At 43.8% G+C, this 15,000-nt stretch overlaps 2 protein-coding genes across 2 annotated transcripts in view; one reads left to right on the top strand and one right to left on the bottom strand.

Moving 5' to 3' along the window:
• Nucleotides 1–11,246, top strand: part of LOC138963651 (uncharacterized) — a 50,666-nt gene extending 39,420 nt beyond the window's left edge. The window contains exon 3 of the mRNA XM_070335497.1: nucleotides 10,966–11,246. Within this exon, the coding sequence (XP_070191598.1) occupies nucleotides 10,966–11,246 (281 nt within the window). The remainder of the gene's footprint in view (nucleotides 1–10,965) is intronic.
• LOC138963928 (receptor-type tyrosine-protein phosphatase mu-like) overlaps nucleotides 1–15,000 on the bottom strand; it is a 500,599-nt gene that overhangs the window by 423,173 nt on the left and 62,426 nt on the right. The gene's annotated exons all lie outside the window — the stretch shown is intronic.

Genomic DNA, 15,000 nt, shown 5'->3' with positions numbered 1-15,000 from the left:
GTGTGTGTGTGTTTGTGTGTGTGTGTGTGTGTGTGTGTGTGTGTAAGAAAGACTGAGAGAGAGGGAGAAAGAGAGTGTGTGTGCATGTGTGTGTGTGTGAATGTGTGTGTGCATGAGTTTGTGTGTATGTTTGTTTGTGTATTATTACACCCCCGGTATAGGGGTGTGTATAGGTTTCACTCGATGTGTTTGTTTGTTTGTGTGTTTGTTTGTGTTCGCAAGTAGATCTCAAGAATGAACGGACCGATCGTCACCAAACTTGGTGAACAGGTTCTATACATTCCTGAGACGGTCCTTACAAAAATTGGGACCAGTCAAACACACGGTTAGGGAGTTATTGGTGGATTTTGTTTTTTTGGGGGGATCAACTACGGCATAACTCTTCCTTATCTTCTCCATGTTTTTAGCGTTTACCTCCCTTCCTTCGTATGGTGCACTATAGTATTAGGGGGGCATCTTCGGATATTCCCGGCGTTCTGTTACTATTTTTAGAAGGTCACCGCAGTGTCCAGAACGTAAATTGGACCCGTAAATTATCCTCACTGTAAAAGTGCAAAGGTCGAATCAATTTATAGCCACGCGAAAAATACACTCTTATCTATCTCTATATATTTATACAATAGATATAGATATATATATATACGGCTTCTCTGTGTGTGTGTGTGTTTGAGTGTGTTTGTAGAAAACACCTGTGTATTGCACAGTTCTGTTTGTGATGTGGTACCTAGGGCGTCGTCGACAAGTATGCTCATACCAAAGCTCATTTTCTAGTCATTTCGCTTTTAGAGGGTCCTCTACCAAGGTCGCTCACAACTACACACAAACACACTGCTCTCTGAGTACTCCTCACTGCATTTGAACACCAAAAGGCCCTCACAATGGCCACTGCCACCTTTGTCATAAGCGACAAACCACCTTTGGCTACCTCTACCCCTGCTGAATCTGTGGACAGCACATTGTGTTGCACACCCCGAAAAAGGTTAAGAGATTCCGACAGCTTCTCTCCAACAAGCTCAAAAAAGACAAAAGAGAGCTCAAACAACCACTCTGACGCTGACGCCAGTGTCAATAACCACAACGCAACAGTGCCCTCAGAAGACGGGAACATTTCACCTTCCCAAAGCACAGAAGGCGATGACATTTTTAAAACTCAACGCCGCCGTCAGCGAAAGAAAAAAGCACCCATTGCTAACAGTGATGCCGAACAGGCTCTGCCTCAGCCACAGTCAAAAGTCTCACAACCAGTCAAAACTGGGCCCCCTAGACACACAAAGTCAAAAAAGGTGACACCAAGTCTTCCTCCAACCTTTGCACAATACCCAGTCATTCTCACCAACGCGGCTACAGGTCCAGCTATGTTCTCGAAACTTGGGCCATCACTCCAGTGTCGTGTTTTGGTTGACGCGGTCGGTCAGATAGAAGGTGTACGACCTCTGCCCTCGGGCAAATTCTTGATTGCCTGCTGCAATGAAAAACAACAACATAAACTTGCCAATCTCACCAGTCTCGCTCAAGTGCAAATAAGATGCACTATACCAGAGGCAACAACGGAAGGTGTCATCAGACCCATCCCACTCTCTGAAGACCTTGATAAACTTCAACAATCTCTTGAGAAAGTAAAATCTCTTCAGCGGTTAAAAAACCAGAAGGGGGAACTTACTCAAGCTGTCAAAATCACTTTTTTAAAGAAAACGCTACCAGATACAGTGAAGATAGTGAAAACCTTCTTTGCTGTCGAACCCTATGTGGCCCCAGTCAGAAGGTGTACTAAGTGCCAGAGATTGGGACATGGCTCCAAACAATGTAAAGCCAGACAAGACAAATGCCCAAGATGCGGTCAAAAGAAAGACCACCCAGTTGACAACTGTCCAAATGACAAACACTGCCTAAACTGTGGCGGTCCCCACTCGGCAGCTTACTTAGGCTGTCCTGAGCTAGTGCTCCGAAGAACAGCAAACAAAATCCGAGCAGCCAAATACATCCCATATGCAGAAGCAATAAGAAGAGCAAAGTTTGAAATAATGAAAAAACAAAAGAAAGACCCAGATACATCTAATGACTCTGATTCAGAAGTCGATGAGTGCTGGGTGCTGAAAATGGCAGGGGGGAAAAGTGCTCCTCGCGGTGCCAGCAAAGCAAAGAGAAACCTGGCTACCTCCCCAGCTTTCGTGGCTGAGATTGAAAAACAGGATTATAGCACTATCTGGCCAGAACCAACAGCAAGCCGCATACGCACAGGAAATCAGGGTGGACCAAGCAACCCTCGTATTGAAAACCCCATTTCAGAGCAAAATATCGCCCTCCAGAGACCTGGACAAAGAACTGACATAAACCCTATTAATAATGAGTCTACTGTTGCCCAGAAACTAAAATCAACACACAATGTAAAAAAGGCCCCCACAAAAGCAGCAGACAAAACAAAGACAAACAAACAGCCAACAACAAACAATGAGAAAAAGGTTGCTGATGCAGAATCTCAAACTTCCCCCACACACAATTATGATGACTTGTTCATGAATGAACCAAAGTTGATGATTGTTGAGGAAGATGAAACACAAAACACACCAAAGCCACAGTCCGAAGACTGCCTCAGACAACATATTTTAAAAGAAAGCTATGCAAAGATGAAGATGATGAGCGCCGAGAACTGCGGTGAGGTGTTCAAATTCGTCACTGGCATTCTAGCTGCACTTATTGAAGCAAAAACGAATGAAAGCCCCGAAAATGTTCTGACACTTCTGACAAGGCTATATACTGAAATATTTAAGCCAAAGGAAAATCCAACTCCACCAACCTTAAATAAGATACTTTCCACTCAATGCGCTCTTCTCGGCATTCAGGGAGGCAGATCTGTAACAGAGTCTCAACCCCTTGACAACACAATGACATAGAGAGTTGAGGGGCAGATCAAACGGTCACAACAGACTTTAGGTCTTCTGTGATTGAAATGGATTCAAGAATAAATATACTGCAGTGGAACTGTCGTTCCCTTAACACAAAACTCCCCTTCATATCTGGTTTCTTTTACCCACCCGTCACAGATTATCAGGTTGATGATACGAGCGGAGCACAAACTATCAAGTACACAGTAACCTATGTCAGAGACAATCTGAAGTACAATGTTCACCCAACCCCTGTTCCGGCCGACACAAAAATACATTCAAACCTAGTTGAACTTCTGCTGAATGATGGCCCATCCATCTTCTTATTAAACATATATAACAGAAACATTACCAAAGGCCCGATTTTCAGCTGGCTCCCAGAGCTCGACGGAAGACGCACCTGGGTGATCGGAGGAGATGTTAATGGCCGAAACCCCCTGTGGGATGCCAACTTCCCCGATCAAACATGTGCCGTGGGAAAGAGCCTTGCCACCTATATAACGCAATCAAATGTGTACTTACTAAATGACGGATCAGCAACCAGAATACCTGATATCTCAAACCAACACCCCTCCGCCATTGACATAACCTTGGTTAGTCCCACTCTCGGATTAACAACGGACTGGTGCGTTGTGTCAGATAAATTAAAAAGCGACCACTTACCAATCATGATATCCATTATTGGGAAATCACCACACACAGAGCCAGGTCCAAAAGCCTTAAAATACAATTATAAAAAGGCGGACTGGGCAGTTTTCAAGGACGCTGTCACTAAGTCTGCCGATGCACATACCCTCTTGGATGGCAATCCAGAGTCCCAAGAAAGTATCGACAACAAATATAAACAGCTAAGATCAAACCTGCTGAATGCAATGGAATTGTCAATCCCCAAAACAAAACCTTTTATCGGACCCAGTAGAACTGATCAGAGCCCATGGTGGACAGAAGAATGCAGAACAGCCATCAGGTTAAAAAGAACTGCAAAAGAGAAGTATGATCGCTTCAGGTCTGCACAAAACCACAACAATATGAAATCAACTGAAGAACAATGTGACAAAATTATAGACAAAGCAAAAAAAGAATATTTTGAAAACATGTCCAGCAAAGTGAGCGATTACAGAGATGCTGGAAAAATTTTGACCAAAATAAGGAAATTCAAATGCAGACACAAGCAGGCTGAACGTCCTCTTATGCACGAAGGAAAAAAATATGACAGCCTTCCTGAAAAAGCAGAACTGTTTGCAGATATTTTTGCAGCAGCAAGCCAAACAGATAAACTGTTATGTGAGCAGGAACTCTTCCGTAAGAAGTGGGAGGATAAACAGGACTTAAACGACCCAGAACTCAACCCTTCCTTAAAAATAAATGCTCCCTTATCCATTCAAGAACTGAAAACGGCTATAGCATCGGTGACAAAAGTCCGATCCGCCTGTGGTTCTGATCCAATAAACTATCAGATCATACAACATTTACCAAACCAAGGATTAAATCTTTTACTGGATTTTTATTCAACATGCTGGAAGTCTGGCCTGATTCCCTCAGCTTGGAAAGAGGCTGTTGTGATCCCCATTTTAAAGCCTGGAAAACCAAGAGCTGACCCTTCCAACTGGCGCCCTATATCTCTGACCTCCCATCTGAGCAAAATATATGAAAGAATACTAAAATCCAGACTAGAAGATGAAATGGAAAGAAAAAAGGTAATACCCCTGTGCCAAGCCGGTTTCCGTCGAGGCAGGGGTGTCTCGGATCACATTGTAAAACTGTCCTCCAAAATTAAGAAAGCTCTCTCACGCAAGAAGTCTCTCTTTGCTGTCTTTTTTGACATCAAAAAAGCCTACGATACAGTATGGCACCAACGATTGTTGTTCAAATTGAAGCAATTAGGCATCAGTGGTAATATGTTTCAATACATAAAAAGCTTTCTACTGAACAGATCCTTTCAAACTGATTATAAAGGTGCCAAATCATCCACTCGCAAAGTTGACATGGGAGTGCCACAGGGCTCAGTAATAGCACCACTGCTTTTTAGCATTATGCTGCATGACATATCGACAATTAAAACACATGGAGCCGAACTGACGCTTTATGCGGATGATATTGCTCTATGCAAAGAGTATCAAAACAAAACCTATAAAACAGAACACAAATTCTCTAAAGAGTGGCAAACAGCTATAGATAACATTGCGAACTATATGCGGGAGAATGGCTTCACTCTCTCTGCCGAGAAAACTGTATTCGTTGTCTTTACAAACCGAAAACTGGAGGATCGAGAAAAGATACAGTTCTCACTAGATAAATCTGTTGTCTCACCCAGTCAGCAGGTGAAATATCTGGGCGTACTTTTCACCTCAAATGGACTATGGACTGCTCACTTAAAGTATCTTTTAAGCAAAGCAAATAAGACCATCAACCTTCTTAAAATACTGGCTGCCCAACCATGGGCAAAGTGCCCAGTTATTCTAACAAACATCACCAGAGCTCTTATAAGATCAAGACTAATTATGGACAGGAGGCCTACTTCTCGTCGGCTCGAAAATGGCTTGATAAGCTACAGTCAGCGGAATGTCGTGCCCTTCGGCTTGCCCTCGGACACCCAAGGCATTCAAAGCAGGCCATTGTATACCACCAAGCAGGATTCCTCCCTCTTGACATGTGGCGGCGTAAGTGCTGCGCAGATTACAATGTTCGAGCCAACACAGTGCAAAACTCAACAAAAGAGGAGTTACAACCGCATTACAATCATGTCCAAAACAAAAAAGCTCACTTTGGCACTACTTTCTCCTCACTGGCTCAATTCAATGCTTCACTCTTTAGTGAAATCAGTGTCGACCCAAATGATGTGGCCCAAAACCCCATATCTCGTGATCCCTCATGGACAATGAAAGAAATGAATTTTGACACAGAATATTGCACAGCTACAAAGGATGATCAGTTATTACTCAGGATACAAGCCCTTGAGCACATTGATACTGTATACAAAGGCCATGTTCATGTTTACACAGACGGGTCAGTGTTGGATGACAAGAAGGCTGGCGCAGCTTTTGTAATCCCCAGCGATGACATGACTGGGAAATTTAAACTGTGCAACAGAAACTCGATCTTCTCAGCTGAGCTCCTAGCCATCTGCATGTCGCTTGTTCATCTCAATCTCAAGAACACTCCTCCTCAAAAGATAGCTATATTCTCTGACTCCAAAGCAGCCATTGAAGCATTAAGATCTAACAAAAGATCAAAAAGACATGATCTTGTCATTGCCATAAAGGAGCTGGCAAATAAAATTATAAAAAAAGGAAGCGAGATTAACCTGGTCTGGTGTCCAGCACACGTGAACGTGCCTGGCAACGAGAAAGCGGACAAAGCCGCTAAAGAAGCTGCCCAAGGCATAGGCGCCTCCGAGGCAGACCTGCCATTGTCTGCTTCTGAGATCAGTAGCCTTACAGACTCTCTTCTCTGGAGAGAATGGAGGAACAAATATATGCACAAGGCTATAAGCTCTGGCTGGCTCATTCGGGAAGCCCCATCAAAACAGATGAACACCTATAATGCATGCCCACGTGTAATAAAAAGGATTAACCGCCTAAGGGCAGAAGCTGGGAATTACCAATTTCTAGAGCTTAAATGCACCTGTCAATCCGACCTCACCATTGCTCATTTGACTTTGGAGTGTGATTTGAACTCATGCCACTTTCAACCCCTGACTCAGTTTATAAACTCAAACAGAAATATTCTGCCAAATACCTCAAAGGAAAAATTAAGCTATCTTTTAAGTTTTAATAAAGACCTTGGGTGGCAAGGTCCCAAACTTATCGCTGGACTTATGCACACGCACCCACTTGGTCCCTGGATATGAAGAGACGTTGCTGCGGCTGACGCCATGGCTTCTCATACAGCTACTATATATTTTTATCAGAACTTTTAAAAATACCATTTTATATCCAAGTATCTCTTAACACCATTTTTAATTAGATGAGCGAGAGTGTGCGGGGGGCGGGAGGGTGGTGAACCACTGTACATAAAGGGAAAGTTTGTGTGCGTGCCTGTGTGTGTTCTTAATCTAAGACAAATGTCGCCAATGTTTTTACAGAGTGACGTTAAATAAACGATTTTATCATTTTTATCGACAAGTATGGGACTCGACATGATATGATCAGGAATGGCATTATGGCCCCTGAATCATGTTCGTGCTGTTCCCATTCCATGAGTCTGGAAGGGACCTAAGCTTGACGGGTCCATGGTTCGAAGCCGGCGTACAGTGCGCCACTCAAGCCGGGTATTCGGCTCTACTTGCTACCCGGCGAAGCGGCAGAAACACCCCGGACAAAATCTGGTCGATGAGCGCAAACCGATTTTTTTCTTTTTTTTTCGGGATCTTTTGTTTTCTGTATGCGGTCAGTAGGTGTTACAGAAAGAGTTATATTGATTTGTCTTTTTCTCCGCCTGTCTCTTTGTCCACTCAATCAACTTATTTTAACCACACTTGTTAGCAGTGCCTTCTCAGTTGGTGGCAGTGAGAATGGTAAGGACGGGGGTGTTTTTCCTACCTCGGAGGAATTTCTTGTTATTATTATTATGGTGAGCTTATATAGCGCGAACCACAATTAACTGTGCTCTCCGCGCTTTACATATTAATTTCTGCCGTGTGAAATGGAATTTTTTTACAGACAGACAGACAAACAAACATTTTTTACACACAATATATAACGCATTCACATCGACCAGCAAACCTCAAGCCTGTTAGGCGAGCATTCACCTTTCGCGGCCTTTATTCCAAGTCACACGGGTATTTGATGGACATTTTTATCTATGCCTATACAATTTTGCGAGGAAAGACCCTTTTGTCAATCGTGGGATCTTTAACGTGCACACCCCAATATAGTGTACACGAAGGGACCTCGGTTTTTCGTCTCATCCAAAAGACTAGCACTTGAACCCACCATCTAGGTTAGGAAAGGGGGGAGAAAATAGCGGCCTGACCCAGGGTCGAACACGCAACCTCTCGATTCCGAGCGCAAGTGCGTTACCACTCGGCCACCCAGCCCAGTGTATGAGTGTGTATATGTGTTTGTAAAGGTGTGTGTGTCCGTCTGTCTATGTGCGTATTTGTTTGTTTGTTTACTTAACGCCAAGCCGACCACGAAGGGCCATAATTATCAGGGCGGTGCTGCTTTGAGATATAACGTGCGCCACACACAAGGCAGAAGTCGCAGCACAGGCTTGATGTCTCACCCAGTCACATTATTCTGACACCGGACCAACCAGTCCTAGCATGCACTAACCCCATAATGCCAGACGCCAGGCGGAGCAGCCACTAGATTGCCAATTTTAAAGTCTTAGGTATGACCCGGCCTGGGTTCTAACCCACGACCTCCCTATCACGGGGCGGACGCCTTACCACTAGGCCAACCGTGTATGTGCGTATGAGTCTGTGTTTTGTGTGTATGAGATTTGTGTGAGTCAATGTGTGAGTGTGTGTGTGTGTGTGTGTGTGTGTGTACCCACGTTTCCACAGGTTTGGTTGCCTAAATCACCATAAGGCAATCATCCACACGTGGATGGCAACCTAAACTCTGGATGGCAACCTAATTGTGTGGATGGTCGCTTCATTTAACACCGTTAAATTGACTTTTTTGACGGAAAGAATGTCATAACAATGTTCAAAATGACATTCTTTCCGTCCTCTATAGGCGACGAAATAGGTCAAATTTTGTGCATTTTTTAGTGCAAAATTCTTCGATGCCGGAGCGAGTACTGCACCCAGTGCTGTTGTAGTGCAAGTGCACTAGAAAGGCACTACACCCAGTGCCGCCTCTTAGGTAACCATCCACACTTTAGGTATGTGTGTGTATGTGTGGGTGTGTGCGTGCGTACTTGCGTGCGTATGTACATGTGCGTATGTACATGTGTGTGTGTGTGTTTGTGTGGGTGTGTGTCTGTATAAGAGAGAAAGAGAGAGAGAAAGAGAGAGAGAGAGAGAGAGAGAGAGAGAGAGAGAGAGAGAGAGAGAGAGAGAGAGAGAGAGAGAGAGTGGGTGGGTGGCTGTGTGTTTGTGCGTGTGCGTAAGTGTATGTGTGTGTGTATGTGTGTTTGTTTGTAAAGGTGTGTATATATGCCTGTCTGTCTATATGTGCGTATGGGGTGTGTTTTGTGTATGAAGTGTGTGTGAGAGAGTGAGTGAGTGCGTGTGAGTGAGTGTGTATGTGTGTACGTGTGTAACTTGGGGTATGTGTGTGTGTGTGTGTGTGTGTGTGTGTGTGTGTGTTCGTGTGTGTGTGTGTGTGTGTGTTTGAGAGAGAGAGAGAGACAGACAGACAGAGAGAGACAGGGAGAGAGAGAGAGAGAGGTTTGTCTTTCGCTGGGGTATGCAGTGCCTTGGCGTTGCACATCTACTTAATTTTCTGAACAGACCATTCTTCTATGTTATTCCTTTAAATTCATTCAAACGGTTATGCGTTATGTATTGAAGATCGAATTGGGTTACATATTTATCGATTACTGCAAATGAACGACTTTCCAGAATTACCCATTCTATATTAGTAACATCGGCATTTGGGAAAAACCCATTGGGCGCGTGTATTACCGAGCGTAGACCATAGGTATGAGCGTTAACAACTTCTAATTATAATATGCTTCTGGCCTTTTATAATCAATCGAAGCTCAGCGAAACCTTGTCAGTTTATGCAATCTATTCACTATTGCATGGGTGACTGTTTAGCATGAAGAATTGCTGCACAAATTGACATTTTTGTTGAGTAACCTGTCTCTGGAATACTTTTGTTACACTGGACACACACACACACACACACACACACACACACACACACACACACACACACGCACACACACACACACACACACATACACACACACACACACACACACAAACACACACATACGCCCCGGACGTGCCCCGTGTACCTTTCAGTTAACCCCATAAGACATTATGGGACGTTAAGAACAGAACAGCACATAAAGCTTCTGGAGATAGTCCTCACATGTACGCTATGCTCCCTGAAGAAGAGGAAGAAGAAGAAGGAGAAGAAGAAAACAAAAACAACAATAACAACAACCACACCCACACCAACACCAACACCAACAACAGAAATAGATAGAACAGAAATAGATAGAATAACAGCAAGGTCACAGAGTGTGTAACATATGTCAATCAACAGCTATACATTCACTGGTCAAAAATCGCCAACAATATTTGTCAGGGGTATGGTGCAATTGTTTTAACATCGATTTGGGGATCATTTACCACTGTGTAAAAATCAAGGGTTAACCATCTTGACCTTTATTTGAGAGCGACGTCCTGGACTACACCTACTGTCAAGCGTTGCATTTGGTGACAGTATAATTCCCTTTGTTTGACAAATTACGAATATTTGTTTTATTTAACAACATTTATGTGTTTGTTCTAAGTTTTAGCTAGCTAAACTCATCTAATTGTCTTAATCCGCCGATAAGTAATGTTCAACGTGTGAAACAACTGCGTATTTAATTAAGTTTTTCTTTGTTGGAAATGAATAGTACATACAAAAAGAGTCTTTGAGTCAAGATGAGTCTCGAAATAGTATAACAAGTGTCTTTCCAATAAGAACATGAGACAGTGACAAAAGGTCAGGTGTCATGTCTACTGTCCCGAATGACACACGATTGCTGACATTCCACCATTGCCAAAAGAATAAACAAATAAGAAATAGGTAGAAAATGAATGTGAAAACTGACTTTAATTGGTGATCAGTATTTTCTATACCACTAACAAATAATCTACTTACACATAGCTGTTTGGCAAATGTATGTTGCATGGGACACACTGACATGAAAGTGGAAGATGTTTTTCCCTCTAGAGAAACTACATATCAAGTTACACTTTTTGTGCTCTTCCATTCCAGTTGGCAATCAATTGTTAACGCATGTTATTAGAAAAAATAGAACGAAAACAGATTAGATAGAATGAAAAATGTACTGGTGATGTCATTTGGGACATACTGACATGAAAACGTCACCTTTTGTCATTGTCTCACATGTCTACGGTTCAATTTCAATTTTAATAAGACAGTCGTCTTCTTCTTTTCGTGAAAAGTGGATGTAGCGTATGGAAAAGCAGCCAACATGAGCAGCACATACAACGGTGGTGATGGGTTGTCAGGCCCAGGCTGTATGGCAGTTAACGGGAAAACCGGCACTGAGTTCAGGCCGTTGAATAAAAGCAACCCCAACTGTGTCCATACTGGTGATGGTTTTGCTGATATCAACGACTGGTGGCAGGTGGACCTGGGCCGTAACTACACCGTCACCAACATCACCATCTACAGGAGGACCACAGTGATAATGGGAGGTAAGAGTGTTCACGGCTTGCAGTAGGGTTTGGGACTTAACGCATGGTTGCCGCCATTATTAGTCTCGGCTTTCCCCTTTGGTTTGGGACAACAAACTTTCGGTGTTTTTTGACAGATGAATAAAGTTGTCGTCACAACCGCGTCAAATGGAACATTACGTCATGTTTTTTTTAACAAAGGGACGTAATCGCTTCCTAGTTCTTCCACAGCTGAAATAGCGGCCCTTATATGTGTTCGAATTGTGCACTTCATGTAACAAACACCAAAATTGGCAGAGACAGGCAGTTTTATGTATTTATCAAACTCTGATACAGGGCCATCGTGAAAAATTAGTTTAAAGGTGTTTTTTAATACAATTTCAAAATGGCCGCCACATGTAATTTAGCAAAATTATTAATTTATGTTCAGTTGATGCTACAAGCACCAAATTTGGCAGGGAGGTACAGTTTTATGTACTTGTCAAGGTCTGATACAGGGCCACCAAAATAAATTTGTTTAAAAGATTATTTTAATGCAATGTTCAAAATGGCTGCCACAAAAAAAAAGTCTAAAATTGTAGATTTGCGTTCATGTAGTGCAACAACCCTTAAAATTGGCAGAGATGCACAGTTTTCTGAACTTATTAAGTTCTGATACAGAGCCACTTAAAATATGAATATTTGTTGGTTATTTAAAGCATAATTTCAAAATGACAACCACGGGAATACATGCAAACGCACATGCTGGAACGTAACTGAAGGAACACAAGAAGTTTAGAGCAATGTAGCTTGATTTACCTAGTGTTGGGGGTTGTTAGCAGATGCACACACACAGTTGCAGAGGGCCTCTCTTTGCCCTTGCCAAACAAATTCAGTGGAGGCATCCTGATTTGTATGGAGAAAGCAGAATGACCATCGTTTTGGGAGGACTTCACACCGAGATGGCTTTTTTGAAGGCCCTTGGAAGTCTCCTGCGTGACAGTGGCTGGACAGACGTCCTTGTTAATGTACAGGCTGGTGTGACTACAGTTGGTACTGCAGACTCCTTCTTGTCAGCTGCTCATGTCACCAAGACTCGGCATGCTCATCAGCTTACAGTATGTGCCCTCTACCAACTGATGAATGCTGCCTATGAGCAATATCGTCTCTCATGCCAAGCTCTTGGGGAGAAGATCATGCCTGTGGATGAGTGGAAAGTCGTCATGACGGAGAACAGTCCAACGTTTCACTTCTGGGCTTTGATCATGCAATTAGAAGTTCTTGTGCTTGCTTTTCTGTCTTCCGTGAGAAGTGGTGACTTCATGTTGTATCAGCAGTACATCGCGAAAATGGTGCCAGTGTTCTTTGCATTTGACCAGCAAGGTAGATGTCTGTGCATGTGAATGACATGAAAAAAATCAGTGCCATTGAGTCTGTTAGCCATGAATTCCAACAAGGCCACTTTGTCCTGCAAAAGACTGGAAGGCCATTTTCAAGACTGGCACTGGATCATGCACATGAACAGAATAATGCGATTGTGAAAGGTGATGGTGGGGCTGTTGGCTTGACAGGTAATCCAGCTGCTTTGGGACGGTGGATGGTCAGTGGCCCTGAAGTTGCACGCGTCATCCAGGACTTTCAACGGACCCTTAGCCCTCCTGAGAAAGACTCGGAGAAACTTGGCCATCATGAGCAAAGCTTGGCCTTCCAAGTGGATTTTGCTGGCAACGTCACAAAAATCATTGATGTCATAAAGGAGGCGGGAAACCCTTTTGCTGAGCGAACATGCGATTTCCTCACGGGCTCTTCAGAGCACTGAGATCATCAGTGCTGCGACGCATGAGGCCATGAAATCCATGTTGACGACCGGGATGCAGCACTCAGTACACATCATTTGTGGAAGATAGGCTCAAGACAAAGACCAAGAAATTCTCTGACCCTATCAAGCGCAACAACATGGTCCTTATTGCTGGCACAAAACGGAAGAAGAAAGGCACTGGAACTTGCAAACTTTCCATCCTTAAAAAGAACAACAGTCTCTTTTCCAGGCTCTATATTGCATGCCAGACCCGCCCAGGAGGACTCGACGACTTCTTCCAGCATGAACATCACAGTACCCCTCCATCACTTTCCTCTGAAGGACAAATAAGGCCGGGATTGAAATCACGCCTGATGGAATGCCTGGAGCATTTGTCCCCGCCTGAAGCAGTGCGTTCTGATGCAGATGTTCTGATTTTGGATGGCGCTGCAATCGTGCACATGATTCGGCCTGGGGCAGCAAAGACATTTCGTGCATATGCAGAGGATGTGTTTTTGCCGCACATCACCCTCTTGCTGCAAACAGTTTCCCGCCTGGATGTGATATGGGATATGTACAGGACAGACAGCCTGAAGAAGACTGCAAGGGAGGTGAGGGGCAAGGGAAAGAGAAAGCGTGTCACACCAACAGGCGCCATACCACCCAACTGGCACACATTCCTCAGGGTAGATGACAACAAAACGGAGCTCTTTAAGTACCTGGCACAGTGTCTCCTGCGAATTCCCACTGAGAAGACCATTGTCACCACCCAGGGTTCTATTGCCATTTCCAATGTCCCTGTTGAGCTTAGTGCACTGTCTCCTTGCACCCATGAGGAAGCCGACAGTAGGATAATGACACACCTAGTGGATGCAGCAAAGGACAGCAAACACATCTTGCTTCGCACCACCGACACAGATGTTGTTGTCCTCGCCGTCGCCTCTGCATCACGCTATCCTGAACACGAAATTTGGGTGGCGATGTGTGTTGGCAAAGACTTCCGGCACATTCCTGCTCACCTTATTGCCAGGAACCTTGGTCCCACCAGATCATCCTGCCTTTCTCTTTTCCACAGTTTTTCTGGGTGCGACACTGTGTCATTTTTCAATGGCATCAGTAAGAAGAAGGCTTGGGAGGTGTGGAGTGTGTTCGATGATGTGACTGAAACTTTCCTTCGGCTGTCAACGCATCCGTGCACCTTGACACCTGATGACAGAGCTGTGTTGGAGAGGTTTGTTGTGCTCCTCTACGACAAAGCTAGTAACTGCCTGGATGTCAACAGCGCCAGAAGACATCTCTTCATCAAGAAAACCAGGCAGATTGAAAACATTCCACCAACAAGCGATGCTCTGCTACAGCATATCAAAAGGGCAGTCTATCAAGGCAGCTACATTTGGGGCCAGGCAGAAAATCCCACACCTGCATTGCCTAATCCCTCTGAATGGGGTTGGAAAAACAATGACGGAGAGTGGCAACCCCTTTGGACCATCAGCCCTGAAGCATCTACAGCATGCCGCGAGCTTCTCAAGTGTGCCTGCAAGAAGTCATGCAGAACCCAACGCTGCAAATGCTGCAAAGCCGGACTACGGTGTACTGCCCTCTGCAACTGTGTGTGTGCATCTGCTAACAACCCCCAACACTAGGTAGATCAAGCTACATTGCTCTAAACTTCTTGTGTTCCTTCAGTTACGTTCCAGCATGTGCGTTTGCATGTATTCCCGTGGTTGTCATTTTGAAATTATGCTTTAAATAACCAACAAATATTCATATTTTAAGTGGCTCTGTATCAGAACTTAATAAGTTCAGAAAACTGTGCATCTCTGCCAATTTTGAGGGTTGTTGCACTACATGAACGCAAATCTACAATTTTAGACTTTTTTTTGTGGCAGCCATTTTGAACATTGCATTAAAATAATCTTTTAAACAAATTTATTTTGGTGGCCCTGTATCAGACCTTGACAAGTACATAAAACTGTACCTCCCTGCCAAATTTGGTGCTTGTAGCATCAACTGAACATAAATTA

The sequence above is a fragment of the Littorina saxatilis genome, linkage group LG4 (genome assembly GCF_037325665.1).
Source record: "Littorina saxatilis isolate snail1 linkage group LG4, US_GU_Lsax_2.0, whole genome shotgun sequence".
NCBI lineage: Eukaryota > Metazoa > Mollusca > Gastropoda > Littorinimorpha > Littorinidae > Littorina > Littorina saxatilis.
Note: the sequence above shows the minus strand (reverse complement) of the source record. Positions and strands in the feature narration are given on the sequence as shown.